The following is an 18907-nucleotide window of genomic DNA, read 5'->3' on the forward strand; positions in this document are numbered from 1 at the left end:
AATATGCTGAGCTTGTTGGCTACAGCATTCTGTTTCCCTTGTATGCAAATGGCTGAGAAATATGTTTCAAGGAATTGCCCAGTTCCAAATGTGCTCGGCTTCCTGACACAGAGAATAGAGCCTGTTCCTCCTCCTTGCTTGTTGATGTACTACATCGCTACGTGATTATCCTTTTGAACAAGAAGGACTTGGTTGAAAAGACACTTCTGAAAGGTTTTTTTAGAGCATTGCGAATTGCCCGCAGCTCTAACAGGTTGAGGCAGAGTGTCTTTTCTTGAGCAGACCACTGACCTTATGTCTTGTCTTTGTTGTGGTAGAAAAGCCTATAGAAGAGTAGTGTCAAGTAGGGCTCCTATGAATTGCAGCACTTGAGAGGGTTGAAGTTGTAACTTAGGGAAGTTCACTTCGAACCCTGGAAGCTGGAGATAAATTGTCATCTGTGTTGTCGTGTGCACTGTTTGAGGAAATGGAGCTTATCAGAAAATCATCCAGACATGGAAACATTTGAAACCCATGGGTACGTAGGTTTGCCGACACCACTACTAAGCACTTGGTGAATACTCTTGGAGAAGAAGCTAGGCCGAATGGCAGAACTTTGTACTAGAAGTGTAGATGAGCTATCCGAAAACGTAGAAATTTTCTGTGATTGGGATGTATGGATATGTGTTTAGGCCTCTTTCAGGTCTAGAAAGCACAGCCAATCATTTCATTCTAGAAGTGGGTATAGGGTCCTAGAGATAGTATGCAAAAATTTTCTTCACTAGATATTTGTTTAAGGCTTGGAGGTTGAGAATTGGACAAAGACCTCCTGTCTTTTTTGGAATTAGGAAGTACCTGGAGTAAAACCTCTGATTCTTCTGAGAAGGGGAACTCCTATGGCATTTAGTTGAATTAGAGCTTCAATATCCTGTCTGTCTGTTGGATTTAATTTCAAATGCTGTTCTTACCATAAATGTTTGTGTTTGAAGTAAACTGAGTAGTCTGTTGAAATTCTTGTAGGTGGTCAACTGGAATATACTGCTCAAAATCAGCCAACTTCTTTATGAGCTGTTTAATGTAAAAAGACATGTAGAAGTTGTAATTGAGAACTTGGTTTGCTAACAAAGTTCTAGTAAAGACAGCATCCAAATTTATCCATAGTACAACCCTCACGTCTTGGTGGTGCAGAGGCATAGATCCTGGAGCTGGAGGATTTTTAAGAGTTGATTCAACAAGCAACAATTGATGTGGTAATTGCGTTTTATCAAATCCAGGACAAGATTGTATTCGATAGAGAGAGTCAATCTTTCTAGGAGCTATAATAACATAGCGAGGGATCTCCCAGTTCTTAAAGAGTGCATCTTTGAGAAGACTGTGCAGAGGCAACTTAAGAAGCAATATAGGAGACTCATTGTAATCTAAAGGCATCAAGGAGCTCTGTTCTGGGCTCAGTATTTGACTCCAATTTGACAGACAGATCTTTCTCCAACTGCCCATTATACTTAGTAAATGAAAGTCCATCTGGAGGAGGAGGAGGAGGAGGAGGAGAAGGAGATGGATCTGAAGAGATGCCGTAGGACTCTGGAGCAGATAATGTTATCAGTATTGTGCTGAGACAGGTCAGAATCGACATTCCTGTATCCCAGGAGGTTCTCTATAGGATAAAGATTTTCTATGCCTAGGAATCCGGAGTGTGACAGTGTTGAGAAGAGCTACTTTAACAACATTGGTACCGATCCGATGACAATGACTATGACGAGCGACGTGATGATCTCTTAGATCTAGAAAGCATGTGATGCTGCAATGTAGAGAATTGAAGCTGCATCATTGCAGACCTCTCACTGGTACCATGTGGCCTCGATGTGCTAAGCTCAGGCTGGGCCGGTATCAAGGGAGTCGATATAAGCACCCGTGCCGAATACAACTTAAACAGGTCACTGAGATCCCTCTGGAAGAACTCCTTCAGTTGTTCTCTAAATACTTGCACCAGTACCCTTGGCTTAACACTGGTACCATTGGTGCTGCAAGGTGTCAAGGGGTGTGAGACCTCAATGAGGATGCACGCCTCATAGCAGACACCGCCTGCACTGAAGGAGATCGATGGCTTCAACTCTTGGCTTGCATTGAGGGACTCTATGCTATAGAGGCCTGCGACGATTGTCAGAAAGAGGATGACATTTTAGCAGGCTTGCCCAATGGAGGAACAGCATCTGATGTTGATGCCGGTACCGACAACTCAGATTTATCACTGGAGTACTGGAGTATCAAGCCGAGCAACTTTTCCTCCTGAATACATTGAGTCTTTAACGAGCATTTCTGCAGTGTAGAACGAGTACAAGTGTCTACTCGATGCACAGGCCCCAAACACTGTAAGCACCAACTATGCAGGTCAGTGATTGAAATAGGGTGTTAGCACCGACAGAACTTTTTGAAACCGCTCAAAGGTTTAGACATGGACGGAAAAATCTCAGCGGTGAAATTAAAAGACTCAATGGTGAAAAGATGCTGAAGTGGAAAAAAGAGGGCCCAAAAGTCCGACTGAGGTACAAAAAGAAAAGAAATAAGTTTTGTTTTTTTTTACAGACCAAAGAACACTATAATAATAATTACACAAAGAAAGAAATAAAGCTGAAGGGCAAAAAAGAGAAACATTGACAGGAAGGCATGTGATTTTGGACAGAGTCCAAAAAAATAGCACTTCACTCCTTGGAAAACGAAGAACTGAGGTACCATAAGCTGATGTCAGGCAGGAAGGCACTCGCACATGCGTGGTGCGGGCAGTCACAAAGTTTCTATAAACTTATATTGGCAAGCCACTTTTGACAATGTTTATACCGGGCTTCGTGGATGATGTCACCCACATGTGAGAATATGCTGCATGTTTATTCTAGGATAATCTGTTTTACTCCTTGTCAGGTACTTGTGACCTGGGTTGGCCACTGTAGGAAACAGGATACTGGGTTTGACAGACTCAGTCTATCCCTATAATGGCAACTCTATGTTCTTATGCAGTTTATATGCAGGTACTTTGTTTTGACTTTGTACCAGGAGCAATGGAAAGTGATTTACACAGGATGACAAAGAGGCACACTAAGAATTAAACAGTTCCCTAGATTCTCAGTTCACTGCACTAATAGGCCTACTCCTCTGCGCCACTGTGAAGTGGAACAAAAAGTCTTCCTATAATGCAATGAGCAGCTGTTCCACATTAGAGCCCTAAGGTTAAAGCTCCGAACAAAAACTGGCAAATTAGCTTTATTTGTGTTTTATCATTCAAAGGGAAAATGGGGAAGTACAACAGTGATCGAGAAACATGTTTTTAAATGTGCAAAGTTTCTAGAAATAACAAAAACATTTTGCTGATTGACTGTACCTGCCTTCTGCCCTTTTATTCTGTAGGTTATTTCAGCATGCTCCCATTTATAACTGAAGCCAGGGGTAAAACAGGGGGTGACAAAATCTTCATCTTCTTTTACTATAATAATAATAATAAAAAAAATTAGCAGGAAAAGAAAAAAGAACATACATGAAAAATAAATTACCCTGTATATGGATGACTTTTATCCTTCTTTTCTGATCATTTTACATTCAGGTTTATATATTTCTTATATCACTAGACCTAAGGCTAGATTCACTAACCTCCGATCCGTCTCCAATCCATGTCAGTTTGCATGCAGGCAACAAATTCACTAAAGGCCTGCTTGCAAATGGAGACAATCGTTGGCACGCCCTCAGCCAATTGCATGGATCGCTAGAGCCCTGACAGTAGTGACAGGAGAAACAGCCTCCTGTCACTGCTGTCAGGGCTTTTGCCGGCTTTTACATTTTTTTTTTTAATTGGGCAGATATTTTGCGTGTTTTACACATGCAAAATATCAGCCCAATTAAAAAAAAAAAAAAAATTCAGCCCTCTTATGGTTTATCTCTTACTTTAATGAAGGAAACTTTAAAGTTCACTCCAAAGAGAAAACCTCACCTCCTATTTTTCAAACTTATGGCGTCCCCCAAGGCTCTATCCTCTCTCCTTTACTATTTAATATTTTTATGTCTCTTCTTCTCGCCTTAGCTCAGTCCATCGGTTTTACTATTTTTGCATATGCAGACGACATTCAACTACTCCACCCTGTTGATTCCTCAAAATTAATAATAAACTTGACAAAATCAGTGATTGGCTCCACATAAATAAACTCTCCCTTAACATCAATAAATTCTGCGGTATACTCTTCCCAATCAGGAACAACGAAACAATAACAGGAAAAATCTTCATTAAATCTTGCCCAGTAAAAATTGAACCAAAAATAAAACTGCTCGGAGTAACTATAGACAAAGATTTAATCTTTCACGACCAGATAAGCTCAGTTGTAAAACCTGCTTTTACAACCTTCGGCTTATTCATTCCCTAACTTCAATTCTCGAAACTAATGCTATAATAACCCTCATCCACTCACTGATCATCTCTCATCTAGACTACTGTAATTCCCTATATAATGGACTTCCCCAAAAAGAACTACATCGTTTGCAGCTCATCCAAAATACAGCAAACTTATCCATAAAGTAGGGAAATATGATCACGTTACTCCTCTTCTGACAGCCCACTGGTTACCCATCACGCACCATATCACTTATAAAACCTTAATGCTGGTCTTTAAAATCAAACTCTCGCATCTTTCATCTTTTCTCAACAAACTCATCATCCCTCTCTGCCCTTCTTGGACCCTTAGATCAGCAGATCAGAACTTACTGACCGTCCCTTCCATCAAAGAATTCTACTACACTAGGAAAACTAACTTCTCCGTAGTTGCTCCAACTTTATGGAACGCCATGCCACCAACTCCATCATGAAAATCTTCTCAACAAATTCAAGACTAAACTAAAAGCATTCTTATTTCAAGATGCATACCACAACTTTTAAATACCTCCTCTCCTAAAGCTAGCAAAATCATCTCAACTGCTTTTATGAAGAGATCCCCATTCCTGATGTTATATCCCCACTCCTTCCTTTTCTTTAAAATTTTGTTTTTAATAATGTGATTATTGACCCTCCCTTCCCCTTATTACCCTCAAGTTCATGTTAGTATTTGTTAATTGTCTTTTTAATGTTCACTCTTTCCCCTTATATAATTATTTTACCTTTTATTTTATTTTTTTAGCATTGTAAACCGGCCAGATACAAGCTGATGGTCGGTATATTAAAAATAATAAAACTTGAAATTTACAGTAGGGCTGATAACAACAGTCTTATTACACAACAATTACAGTTTGTTTTAGCTTGCTATTACTACCTACAAGGCCACCCTATACAAACTACAAATAGCAGCCAAAAAAGTACATTGCTCTTCTTCAGAGACAAGCAGGGGATATGCAGGCACACTTGTTGAAGTCCTCTGACTGAGCCTGTGTGTCAGTGCTCTCTCTTAGCAAGAGTAAGCTTTTAGCTTACTGAGCATGTGCACGATGCCCTACACCTGGAGCCCCCTCCTCTCGTCCTGTCAGTTTTTTCTTCAACCACTCCTGTACAGTCGCAGCTCATTTCCTCAGAAGTCTACCCACGTAGGACTGCATCCTTTCCCAGCAGAGTAAGCACAAGAAAGGGACTTCCGAGCACTGAAGCCACAAAGAAACTAAAAAAAAAAGAAGACACACCTTCTGAGTTCACTATCAGAAGGAAAAACTGAAGAGGGAGCCGCTCTTCACTGCAGAAGGGAAAGAGTTCAATATCTTAAAGCAATACCCTTCTGTAGTTTTCTGCCTAATAGGAATCAACAGTTATAATACAGACTCTGGTGTACACTTCTCCCTCCAAATTTGCGGGTTTAGGACTCGCGATTTCGATTATTTGCAAGTTTCTAAACCCTGACCCACCACCCGCCTCCTAGACCTCTCCACACTTTACCTGGTAGTCTAGCAGTGAAGTAGGGCAAGAGCGATCTTCCTAAGCTCCTGCCCTGTGCAGAGCCATCAACAAAAATGGCTGCTTTGAGTTCCCATGGTCTCACAAGATTACAGCGGGAACTCACAGCAGCCATTTTTATTGATGGCTCTGCACAGGGCAGAAGCATAGGAGGATTGCTCTTGCCCTGCTTCACTGCTAGACCACCAGGTAAGGTGCAGAGAGGTCTGAGAGGTGGGTCAGAGTCAGCCCTAAAAGTTATTTGCAATTTTTCCATATTCGCAGGCCAGCTCTGCCTCTAACTCCCGCGAATATGGAAGGAGAAGTATATATGTGAAATGTACATTACCTAGTACAGGATTTTTAAAAAATTATTCTAAACATTTGATTTGTGTGTTATTTTAACATTTAACCATGAAATTGTAATGCATGTAATCACAGGGCAGACTGGATAGACCATTCAGGTCTTTATCTGTTGTCATTTGCTATATTACTATGTAATTTTCACACATGACTGAAGATTAACATACAACCCACGTCAAATATTGGAGAACTGAGATGGGCATATAAAATTCTATATGCAAAACAGCACTGTTTTTGCAACATCTGGACTAGATTCCACCAGCACAGCTGACTAGACAAATTAAAATTTTAGACCCAATACTGAAAACAATTTACTGTATTTTTCGCTTCATAAGACGCACTTTTTTCCACCCAAAAGTGGGTGGAAATCTCGGTGCGTCTTATGAAGCAAAGGTGCAAAATTTGAATCCCCTACACGGCTACAAAACACCCCCCACACACACACACACACAACAGCTTTTTAAATACTGCCTGTTGCTCCCCCGCCCCATGGCACCTTTCAGCCGCACCAGCTTTTTAAACACTGCCTCACCGCGACCCCCCTACAATTGCAAAACCCTCCCTTACCGCAGCCGCACTACCTTTCAGCTGCACAACTTTTTAAAACAACACCCCCCCCCCCCGCCGCCACTGTCTTCGCTGCCATACCTTTTTCAAGCTTGGTGGCCCAGTGTATATCCCTCCTTCAACGGCTATGTATTATTTCCCAGCAGCAGGTACATGAGTCCCGCTTGGGTCCGTGCTACTTTCTGACAGGATCATCAATTCCACAGTTTCTTGTGTGTTTGCGCTGCTGTTTTCCTTGTAGAATCTCTTTGGTGGAACCCTTTTTTTGTTTTCTGTTCAGGTAATTAACTTATAAACCCCCTCTTTTACTAAGACGGACGTGTCCATTATATTATATGGATGAACCCTGCTTCCAAAGCCTTTCATCCCCGTAGGAGTCCCGTTGGCTAGAAGTTAATATACTTAAGAAATTGTTTGCAGTACTATATCAAGTGGGTAAGACTGAAATCAACACATTTACAGGATTTGAAGAGCATCTTAGCCAACTGTTTGAAGGCCACAATCCAGGACTTTGGGGGCTGCACACTGGAGACCACCAATGCACAGTATATGGCTTGCATATGTTTAATCTGAGCACTAATCCTCTGATCTGCAGCCTCCTATCTGCCTCATTTTACACCACCTTTTTCCAACTTCAAAATTTAAAGAACACAAATAAACGCAAGTGGCTACTCACAGTGCTGGCCTTCAGTGCCTCCTAAAATTTTAAGCCTTGCTGACATTAAACCAAGTCCCAAGTAACTGTTAAAAAAACAAAAAAAATCATTTAGCAAAAATATGTAGAAAATATTTATCATGCTGCTTACAGAAGTTGAGTAGTGGCAGCTGGCATCCACGGGGCGCTATGATATTCTGCACTGGAATGGATAGTGTGCAAGATATAAAATTTTGAATATGTTGTAGATTTTTTCTACATATGACACCTGCCTTTCACATGATTCTCAGTAAATCTAGTTAGATGCATATGTGATAGTTAAGGCCACGCCCATTTAGAACCTTATGAAAAGTTGGTATACAGATATAACAAATCTGAATATAGATTGCAGCTGAGGCCAGAAAAACTAGAGATTAACAGAAAAACACTAAGGGGTATTAGGCAGAAAAAGCATAATAATATTTTCTGTATGTACTTTGCTGGATTAAGCAAGATCATGGGGGAAATCAGGTATAGATATGCACAATACACTTATAGAGGTATTAATCTGACTCCATTTTTCTATCTTTCTTTCTTTGTGTTTTTGTCTAAAATACTGAAGGTTTCCCGCTTAAAAAAGGCCTGGGTTTCTAGGATTCTTTGTCTGGATTGCCATACCCAGGGGGATAGGAGAAACCTCATGGCCTAATTGATAACATATGTTCTTGAGCTAGTTAGCTTGGAGCATATCTGATTTCACATCCCATGGTTGGGTAAAGAAGGAAACCTTTCTTAAATATGCTCTAAAGAAGTATTGAATATGAATGAAATATGATTGTGGCGTGTTTGGGATCCCAAATTATATGTGTGAGAATATGTGTAATGGAATGATTTATGCTTAATGTAAAATCTGGTACATTTATAAGATTCAAAAAAACTTTTAAGGGATCTTGAGAGGCAGCATCTATAGTTTGACCTATCTGGCCTTTAAACTAGGCAACTCTCTCTACTCTCTCTCTACGCTGTCGTTTTCTGTACAGCCTTTGAGTTCCTGACACAGAAAGCTGTGTTGATGCAAAGTTTGCTCTGGGTATATTTAAATGGGATATATATATTTAAAAAGTTCTGTGAAAAAATATATAATTTGTGAAACCTTTCTTTTTTTTTTCTTCAAATTCTTTATTCATTTTTTCATCTTACATCAAGTACACAATATTACATCATTTAAAACTTTTACACATCACTTGAATTTCTTTCTATTGTCATCGCAAATACATAAATTTATTCCCTCCCCACCCACCCTTCCCACAAATATTTCAATCAAAAATATATAAATATTGTATTCTTATCTATTGATTAAACCTTTAATATAACTTTATACCATCTTTGTTCCTGGCAACTATGTTAAAAGGAATTTTCTTTGTTCAAACCTAAGGACGGCCTCTGTTGGCTGATTGGTTGACAGGTGTGATGTCATACTAGCCACTGCAAAAGTATATACATGAACCTGGTGGCAGGGGTTTCCCTGAGACCATGTATTGCTTCAGGAGAGGTGCAATTTTCACGCCTGACGGATCTCCATTGCATATATGCCTTTCGATGTGAGAATTTCTGTTAATTTTTAATAAACAATATTGGACTGGTAATATATGTGCAATTATCATTATTCCTGAACACCTAAGAGCGGGGCCAAGCGCATTACGCTGCTCAAAGTGTAATGTTTTGTATTGAACAGTTCCAAAAAAATATACTAAATCTGTAATGGATTAATTCCACCAAAGAAACAAATATTGTACATAAAATATTTATAGTATCATTGAGGACAAGACCATGTGGTTTGGATCTATAGAAAGTCAACATTACTGATAGGAAAATTGCTAGCAACATCAGAGAAGGAAAAATGCCTAGAGGAAGACCAGATAAAAATATAGATCAATGAATCAGATGCAATCTAGAAGAGAAGAAAAATGAGCTTGGGGGAGGTCTTGATTAGGGTTACCATAAGGCTCCAGTAAAAGAAGGATGGATTGAGACATCTGGGTCTCTATCTATCCTCCTTACATTCCTTTCAATGGAAGTAACACCTGGATATCTCAATCTGTTCTTTTTTTTCTGAAGCCATATGGTAACCCTATTCAAAAAGGAGCTTTCATCAGTTGGGTGAGGACTACACTGAGATCCCTTGTCATAGCTGGAGGTTCAACAGAAAGCTTGCATATCTCAATCTGTTCTTTTTTTTCTGAAGCCATATGGTAACCCTATTCAAAAGGAGCTTTCATCAGTTGGGTGAGGACTACACTGAGATCCCTTGTCATAGCTGGAGGTTCAACAGAAAGCTTGCATATGTCAATCTGTTCTTTTTTTTCTGAAGCCATATGGTAACCCTATTCAAAAAGGAGCTTTCTTCAGTTGGGTGAGGACTACACTGAGATCCCTTGTCATAGCTGGAGGTTCAACAGAAAGCTTGCATAGAGATGGGATTACCTCCCACACAGTGAAGGTAAGTACAAATTGCACCGAGATGAACCCTTAAAGGTTTTCAAACCAGATTCGGGGCAGTTTCTCAAAACTAGAATCTGCCTTTGTGCTCGCTAAACTGGTTCCAGCTAAACCTCATTTGCATGTGCATTTTTGGGAGAATGACTTGCCTTTTTTAAATCGTTACAATAATGGCTGTGACAGCGGCTCATCAGTTTTTACCACAAAGTTTTGAGAATCTAGCCCTCAGAGAGGTGAAGGAAGTATTCAAGCAGTTTTTGTGTCAGTCAAGAGAAGGAATCTAGGCCTTGCTCTCAGACAGTAAGAGGGGCATTTTCAATAGGACGTATAAGTCTAAGGTTGGACATTTTGGGCAGGCTGTCTACAAATCCAGGAGAAAAAATGTCAATTTTCAAAGCTGCCCGATATCTATCTTTCATTTTTTAAAATGACCTAGGTATAAGTTTTAGTCCTTAGGACGTCTACCTTTTTTGGCCATTTTCAAAAATAAAAACGTCCAAGTGAAAAATACATAAAAGCAAGTTTTGTAGATGTACCCAACTACCTTGTTTGATCACAGCAGAGAAATCCCCATCAGCTGAACCAGTTTCAGGGATTCCTGTTGGCTCAGCGGAAGGGGATTCTCCCTGCCAAGATCAGCTGGAGTCCTACACCCCTCCCCCCAACATCCCCCCAACACCCATCTTGGGAGGGGGCCCAAGGTCCTGATGTTCGAGCTGACTTCCTCAGCAAACAGCCCTTTTGAGTCAATGTCGACTCCTGCCACATTTGCTGCTCAGAATGCCTAGATGTGGTTTTCAACCCACAGAAAGAGAAGGCAGGTCTCCTGAGCTAGAGAGCTGCTCCTGGCACTTCCCTGGCAATTGACATAGGCTACTGCCAATGAGCTGCAGAGAAGACTGACCACAGTGTCAAGATGAGAGCGTATTCTGTCTATTTTTTCAGTGAAGAAGTTGGAGAGCAATTCACTGTCAAGGTTGGTGTTTAGGTTATGGTTATCTCCTTGTGATGCTGTGAATTATTTTGTAATACCAATTAACTTGTCAATTCTGGATTTTTTTCCCTGGGCTTTTTCCATATTGTGATATTAAACTCCTGAATTCTTTCAGTTTATGATGTATGGTCCCATATTAGAAAGGTCGTACTATTTGGTACATCAATGAGATTTAAAAGCCAAATTTCAGTGAATAATAATAAACTTCTATTAATATTTACAGGGGTTGCCATTCAGCAGATTACAGGAAATTGGAAAGATTATACTAAACTAAATTATACTTTCTGGTGGAATTCAGTATGCCATATTTATAAAATGGAAAGGGTGCTTGCTATGCAACAAAGTAATTATAATAAGTTTAAAAAGATTTGGGGGCCATTGATTATTTATTCTTTTTTTTTTTTAATTTTTATTTATAGAATTTTCATTCTTCCAATACATGAATCACATAATATAAAATGTATAATAAAATATATATGTATGTACAAAATCATATCATAAATATTCATCCCTTCCCCTATTAATTGTTTTTCATTTTTTTTTCATATTAATATCTATATTTCCCACCCTAACCCTATATTATTATTATCAATGTGTTAAGATATCTGATCTCTAGAATAATTAGTCAATGGATCCCATATTTTCTTAAAATTTTTAATATTTCCTTGTTGTAAAGCCAAAATTTTCTCCATTTTGTAAATGTGACATACCGAGTTCCACCAGAATGTATAATTTAGTTTGGTAAAATCTTTCCAATTTTGTGTGATTTGCTGCATGGCAACTCCTGTCAATATTAAAAGTAATTTATTATTATTTGCTGATATTGGACTCTGTGTTCTCATTGCAGTACCGAATAATATGGTATCATATGAGAGACCAACGTGATTTTCTAGTAATATATTTATTTGGGGCCAAATTAAATTCCAAAAAGCTTTTATACAGGGACAAAAAAAAATTAAATGATCCAATGTCCCTACTTCTATTTTACAATGCCAACATCTATTAGATCTAGTATTATCTATCTTTTGCAAGCGCGTCGGGGTCCATAACACTCTATGTAATAAAAATAACCATGTCTGACTCATAGATGCTGACTTTGTTAATCTTAATCTCCAGGACCAGAATTTTGGCCATTGAGATGCAGAAATTGTCTGTCCAATCTCAATGCTCCAAATATCCCTAAGTCCAGTTTTCTTTTTTTTATTTAGAAATCCATTTATTAATTTATACCATTTTGCGGCTTGGTGACCCAAGAAATCCGTCTGGAAACATAAAACTTGCAAACTATATTGAGTATTAAGAACTTTCCATTCAGGGAACCCTACCTGAATGGCTTGCTTCAATTGCATCCATTTAAAAAATTGTGTTTTATTTAGTCTAAATTTATTTTGCAATTGTGAAAAACTAAGCAAGGAACCTTCTGATACGACGTCATTTAATGTTCTTATTCCTGCAATTATCCATTGTTTCCAGATGATTTTAATTCCGCCAATTCTGATCCTGGAGTTTACCCATATTGATTGATTTAGAGATTTAGCAATTGGTTCTGGTGTCAGATTATTTATGTATCTTAATGTTTTCCAAGTATCTAATAAGATTCTGTGTTCTTTGTATCTTATAGGCATTGAAATAGAAATTAAATGTTCTGGATGTAAAGGGAACAGGAGCCGCCATTCTAAATACAGCCAATCTGGTACATTTTCTAAGAGATCTGGGAGGATCCAATACATACCCTGTCTTAAAATATAGGCTTGATGATACCTATAAAAATTTGGAAAATTTACCCCCCCTTCCATAATTGGTCTTTGTAATGATACTAAAGCGATTCTTGGTCTTTTCCCACACCAAACAAATTTTGTAAGAATATTGTTAAGTTTTTTATAAAATGACCCCTGAAAAAATATTGGAATCATACTCATTTGGTAACAAACCACAGGCAATATCATCATTTTAATTGTTTGAATTCTTCCCCACCAAGAAAGATGTAATGGATTCCATTGCTCACACATTTCTGTTATTTTTTTCAATAAAAGTTTTTCATTCTCTTTGACTGTGTCTTCAATTGTATTTTTGATCATAATTCCTAAGTATTTTATTCCATCCTCTTTCCAAATAAATGAATATGGATCAAATAATCCTTTGGTACAATTAACATTAATTGGGAGGATTTCAGATTTATTCCAATTAATTTTATATCCAGAAAATGTACCGTATTTTTCTATTAAATTAAGCATACATGGAATAGTAATTTCCGGTTCTCTTAAATATAATAATATATCATCTGCATATGCAGATAATTTAAATTCAAAACTGGTAAACGAGATTCCCTTTATTTCCCTAGTTTTGTTTATTGCAATTAATAAAGGTTCTAGGACAACATCAAAAAGTAATGGAGACAAAGGGCATCCTTGTCTAACTCCCCTATGCAAGTTAAATCTAGTTGATAAATTATTGTTAATATATAATCTTGCTCCAGGAGAGCTATACAATGTCTGAATCATTTTAATAAAACCGGATCCTATACCAAACCATTGTAAAGCTTGATATATAAAATTCCATTCCACTCTATCAAAAGCTTTTTCTGCATCTAAAGAAATTAAAAAAGCTGGATCATTTATATTTTTTGCTAAATTTAATGAATGGAATGCAAGTCTAGTATTGTCTGATGAATGTCTTTTAGCAATAAATCCTGTTTGATGTACATCAATAATGAAAGGAAGAGCTTTTGCCAATCTTAATGCTAATACTTTAGCCATTAATTTATTATCCACATTTAATAACGAAATAGGCCTGTAATTTGAAACCAGAGTAGGATCTTTGTTTGGTTTTGGTAAGACTATAATTATCGATTCTGCCATAGTACCAGATATATTTTCATTCTTTATTTGATATTGAAACAAATTTAACAGATATGGTAATATGATATTTTGGAATGATTTATAAAATTCAACAGTATAACCATCTCCACCTGGAGCGGATCCAACTCTAAGAGATTTCAATGCTGTTTCTATTTCTTTTAAAGATATAGGTTCTTCTAAACTTCCTTTTATATGATCCGGAATATTCGGTCCAATAAAAGAATTTAAGAAAGTTAATCCGTCTTGTTCTTTATTTTTATAAGAATTAGAAGTGTATAATTCTTTGTAAAAATCAAGAAATTGTGTTATAATATCTTTTGTGTTGGTATGTGTGTTACCTTGTATATCTTTAATTGCAATAATCTTAGATTTTCTTTTCTTTGCTTTAAGAAAATTTGCTAATAATTTTCCTGCTTTATTTGAATTGCCATAATATTGTACTTGTTTATTGAAAATATCTTTCCTCACAATTTGAGAAGAAATCTCATTATATTTAACTTTTACTTTTAACAACTCTTGTAATGTATTGTTTTCCCATTTTGTAATTAATTTATTTTCTAAAATTTTTATTTGTTTTTCCATATCTTCATAGTTTTTTAAGTTGTTTTTTAATAAAAGCTGAATATGAAATTATATTTCCTCTCATTGTTGCTTTAAAAGCATCCCATAAAATTTCTATATTAATGTCATCAGAAGTATTAAGTTGAAAGAATTCTTGCATTTTTGCTTTAAGATCTTCTAAGAATTTCGAATCTGCTAATAAATCATTGTTAAATCTCCATATTGAATTAAATTGATTAATATTGTAATTCTGAAGGTTAATCCACACACCAGCATGGTCTGAAATTATAATGGGATCAATTACTGCTTTTGATACATGCTGCGCTATGTTATTATTTACAAATATATAATCAATTCTTGAAAAAGATTTATGGACTTGAGAACAAAAAGAATATTCCCGATCATTAAAATGAAGGATACGCCATATATCTATTAAATTACAAGATTGTATTAAATTATCTAGTCCTAAAGATTTTATGATTTTACTTGGTTTTTTTGTCTATAAGTGGATCCATTACAGCATTGAAATCTCCAGCTACTACTAAATTAGAAGCAGCCAGTGGTAATAATAATTGTTGAATTTGATTGAAAAACTCCTTTTGATTCGAATTAGGAGCATAAAGATTAAATAAATCAAGGGTTGTACTTCCCAAATCCATTTTAATATGTACCCATCTTCCTGAAGGATCAAAATTTATTAATTTAAAGTTTGCAGTGCATTTCTTATTTATCAGGATCGCTACCCCAGCCTTTTTTCCTAAAGCAGGTGAATAGAAACATTTTGATATCCAACCCCCTGTTAACTTCCTAGATTCATTATCTGAGAGATGAGTCTCTTGTATAAAGTATATATCGGCGTTTTGCTTATGGAGAAATCCTAATAATTTGTTTCTTTTGATAGGATGATTTAAACCATTGACATTAATTGTATATATTTTAATATCCATTTAAAATTCTAGAACTATTTTGATTTGAATGTAATATAAGTTTTACGATCAGATATCCATACATTGTAACAATATAATTTCCCATTCCCATTTCCCCTCTCCTCCCATCCCACCCTCCCTCCCCCCTAATAAATAGCAGTGCACACTTGGCAACACACATATTAGATCGGTATCAAAAAACACTCCCTGAAAGTCCAAATCTGTTAAGATTCACAAATAAGTCATATATATTATAGTAATTTTAAAGATAATTAATATCTTCCTTGACATTTCATATCTCTATAAATCCGGTTGAGATTTTATGTTAAATATAGACTTTAAATTAAATTATTATCCTATTATTCAATACACCCTCATTTTAATCTAAATCTAATAAATCATATAGTATAGATTATATTTTAAGTTCCCTTCTATGGTTCCTGTATATCAAATTATATGTTCCATTACTATTTTTGACATTAATTTAAATCTTATGTAAATATATTTAATTTTATATATTTAAAAATATCACATTGTATATTCATATTATACTTATATATAATAAAATGAAATAACCTTTCATTATGTCAAACCCAATCATATACTGTTTTCTATAATATTAATCTTTAAAAACATGAAAAGATTAAAAGATATATTATTTATTCTAATGATCAGACATCTTAAACACCTCAGTATTGGTTAAGATAAAGGGGGTGGGTGGGAATATGAATGATAATAATTGATAATTGTTAATTATTAATATATGGGTGGGAGGGATGGGATTCTTTTATATTTATATATTTGGAGGATTACAAATAAGATTGTCAAGTGATTAATTAATATATTTCTGAGTGATTATTGTACACTTGTAATTTCTGAAAATGAATAAAGATTTAAAAAAAATAAAAAAATAGAATCCCGAAAAAAATGAACTAAATACCAAATAAAATAATAAAATGTGGAAAACAGAACAAACACACTCGTGCAGGCAAACCTGCAGAAGGAAAAAAACTATAGGTGGAGCTAAGGAGCTCAGTGAAGTACAGAAGATGCACAAAGAAAAATCTGAACTGGATTCCTTCTGCAGATGGCACATGGCAATGGGGACACTACCCACTTGTATAGAATGTCTCACCTATTGCACTGGAAAGGGCTTTTTGACTGTCAATGAAGGAGTGTAGTTGGATGAGTACCGTTTTTTTCCCCAGAAACTTTGAAATAAATGGTAGGTTGGAGGCAGATCTAAAGTTGTTGGGTGTGTCTGGGTCTAGTGTAGGGGTTTTGGGGTTTTTTTTGTTTGGGTTTTTTTTAAGGGGTCTGATGATTGTTGATTTCCAGATTGTAGGTTCTGTGCCTGTTTGTAAAGAGGTGTTTGATAAGAGGAAGGATTGAGCATACAACAGCATCTTTTGCTGTCACTAGGAGGCGTGATGGGCAGGAATCTAGGATGGAGCCAGATGGGTGAATGGAATCAACAATCTCGGTAAGGTCATCATCGAATGTGACATTTTTGAAATGGGTTAGTTTTTCAGTTGCTGGTTCGAATATCCTGTTTGGGCAGTGAGGGACTGGTGTCTGCTGTACCACAGTGTCAAGATGAGAGCGTATTCTGTCTATTTTTTCAGTGAAGAAGTTGGAGAGCAATTCACTGTCAAGGTTGGTGTTTAGGTTATGGTTATCTCCTTGTGATGCTGTGAATTACTTTGTAATACCAATTAACTTGTCAATTCTGGATTTTTTTCCCTGGGCTTTTTCCATATTGTGATATTAAACTCCTGAATTCTTTCAGTTTATGATGTATGGTCCCATATTAGAAAGGTCGTACAAGTAGGAATTGAGATATGCAGGTCAGTGCACAAGTTTCACCAGAATTTTAGAACAGAACCTGCTGACATAGCCTGTTCTAAAATACAAGAGAGAAATGGACATTTATGCACCAGGTATGTGCACCATAAACATTCATTTTAGAAAAATAAATGTATTAAAAAGAGACAGGTTCTACACTGGCACACATCTAGTTATCTTTGCTACTTTAGACCATAACCAGATATTATCCCAATGCCATTTCATGACAGTTTCTTGCCAATTTGGCATTGGGGAGTGTGGGGGGGAAGAGACAAAACCCACTAGAGGATTAAGAGGGTAACCCCTCCAATCTCTCTAGTGGAGTGCTACGCAACAGCAGCTGTTTATCCATGTCTAACTGTACTCAGTAGCAGGTGTTAATTTTTTAGGACATGGATGGTAGTACCCTTCTATAATGGAGACTAAACATATAGGAACTTGCCATGCCCCATCCTCTCCCCAAAAAAACATGCCCAAACCACGCTCCCTTTCCACTTGCATGCACTTGGGTTTGACATGTGCATATCCTATCTTTGTAAAATGGGGACTTAAAATGTTATCTTGTTATGTGTTAAGTGCAAGCTTACACAGGTATCAAATGCAAATAAGGTCATTATAAATGTGTATCTTAATTCACTACAAAGTACTCTTAAACCAATGTGTATGTTTGAAAAACAATTAAATGATTGTAATATACTCCTCTTTAACAACTAACCTGTATGAATATAGTTTGTAGGTCATGTTAAACATCTGAAAGGATGTAATGTAGCCAGATGGCGATGTTTGAAGTGTTTTCTGTAAAAGAAAAATTAGTGTCAGCATTCTACTAAAGGATATCCAACGATGACCAATACCACACAAGTAATCTTTTTTTTTTTTTTAATTATTTATTCATTTTTAAACTTTCATCAAGTGTACAAAAATTCATAATAAACACAATTAATTTGAGCACTTGAACATCTTATCATTATAACTTATAAGTACAAATGTAACCCTCTCCCCACCTTCCCTCAAAGCCCCCTTAATCATTATAAGATCATACACTTGAAACCCTCCCCCCACTCCCTACTAAATAGTGTATAATTAATAGAAAAATGGCATTCAATCATGACAAAAAGATGTTAATGGCTCCCATACTTTAATAAAATTTTTATAATTTCCATTCTGTATCGCTAATGATCTTTCCAATCTATATATGTGACATACTGAGTTCCACCAAAAATTAAAATTAAGTTCATTAAAATTTGGGAACCATTAACGTCCTTTTGTCAGGATTGATGCCATTTTTCTAATATTTCTATATTTATTATGTAAGATAAGGGTGGGATGGGGGGAGGATTTCTATTATATGAAAAATATCATTACTAGAGAGATTTCAGGGTGGGAGAGGGAGGGTTACATTTGCAATTATAAGATTTAATGTTAAGATGTACAAGTGATTTAATCTATGTTATTGTGTTGCAATTTTGTACACTTGATGAAAGTTTTAAAATCAATAAAGAATTAAAAAAAAAAAATAATAATTAAGTTTACTATGATCTTTCCAATTATTAGTAATATGTTGGATGGCAACTCCAGTGTGGTACCACACAAGTAATCTAATGAAAGAAGTTATTGTTTGGTAAAAAGACACTTCCTGAACATAAGCAAGCTGTAAAAGGGTATGGAAGATTAGAGGCCTTATAAGTGGGGATCATAAGATGCAGCATAGGCCTATAGGATTGTTGCTGCTAAAATGAGGCATCAAGGACTTGATATCTTTGAGTTGATCTATCCCAGTGGCATAGCCAT

General features: G+C 36.4%; 1 protein-coding gene across 5 annotated transcripts in view; it reads right to left on the bottom strand.

Annotated features, from left to right (window-relative positions):
• Positions 1–18907, bottom strand: part of ENTPD6 (ectonucleoside triphosphate diphosphohydrolase 6) — a 115495-nt gene that overhangs the window by 58188 nt on the left and 38400 nt on the right. For all 5 annotated transcript variants that reach the window (XR_004538750.1, XM_033936993.1, XM_033936990.1 and 2 more), the window contains 3 exons: positions 17832–17911; positions 7476–7540; positions 3353–3454 (listed from right to left, as the gene is read on the bottom strand). Coding sequence is in view for 4 of the 5 variants with exons in the window: in XM_033936993.1 (XP_033792884.1) it covers positions 3353–3454; positions 7476–7540; positions 17832–17911 (247 nt within the window). In the remaining variant the exon portion in view is untranslated. The remainder of the gene's footprint in view (positions 1–3352; positions 3455–7475; positions 7541–17831; positions 17912–18907) is intronic.

The sequence above is a fragment of the Geotrypetes seraphini genome, chromosome 3 (assembly GCF_902459505.1).
Source record: "Geotrypetes seraphini chromosome 3, aGeoSer1.1, whole genome shotgun sequence".
NCBI lineage: Eukaryota > Metazoa > Chordata > Amphibia > Gymnophiona > Dermophiidae > Geotrypetes > Geotrypetes seraphini.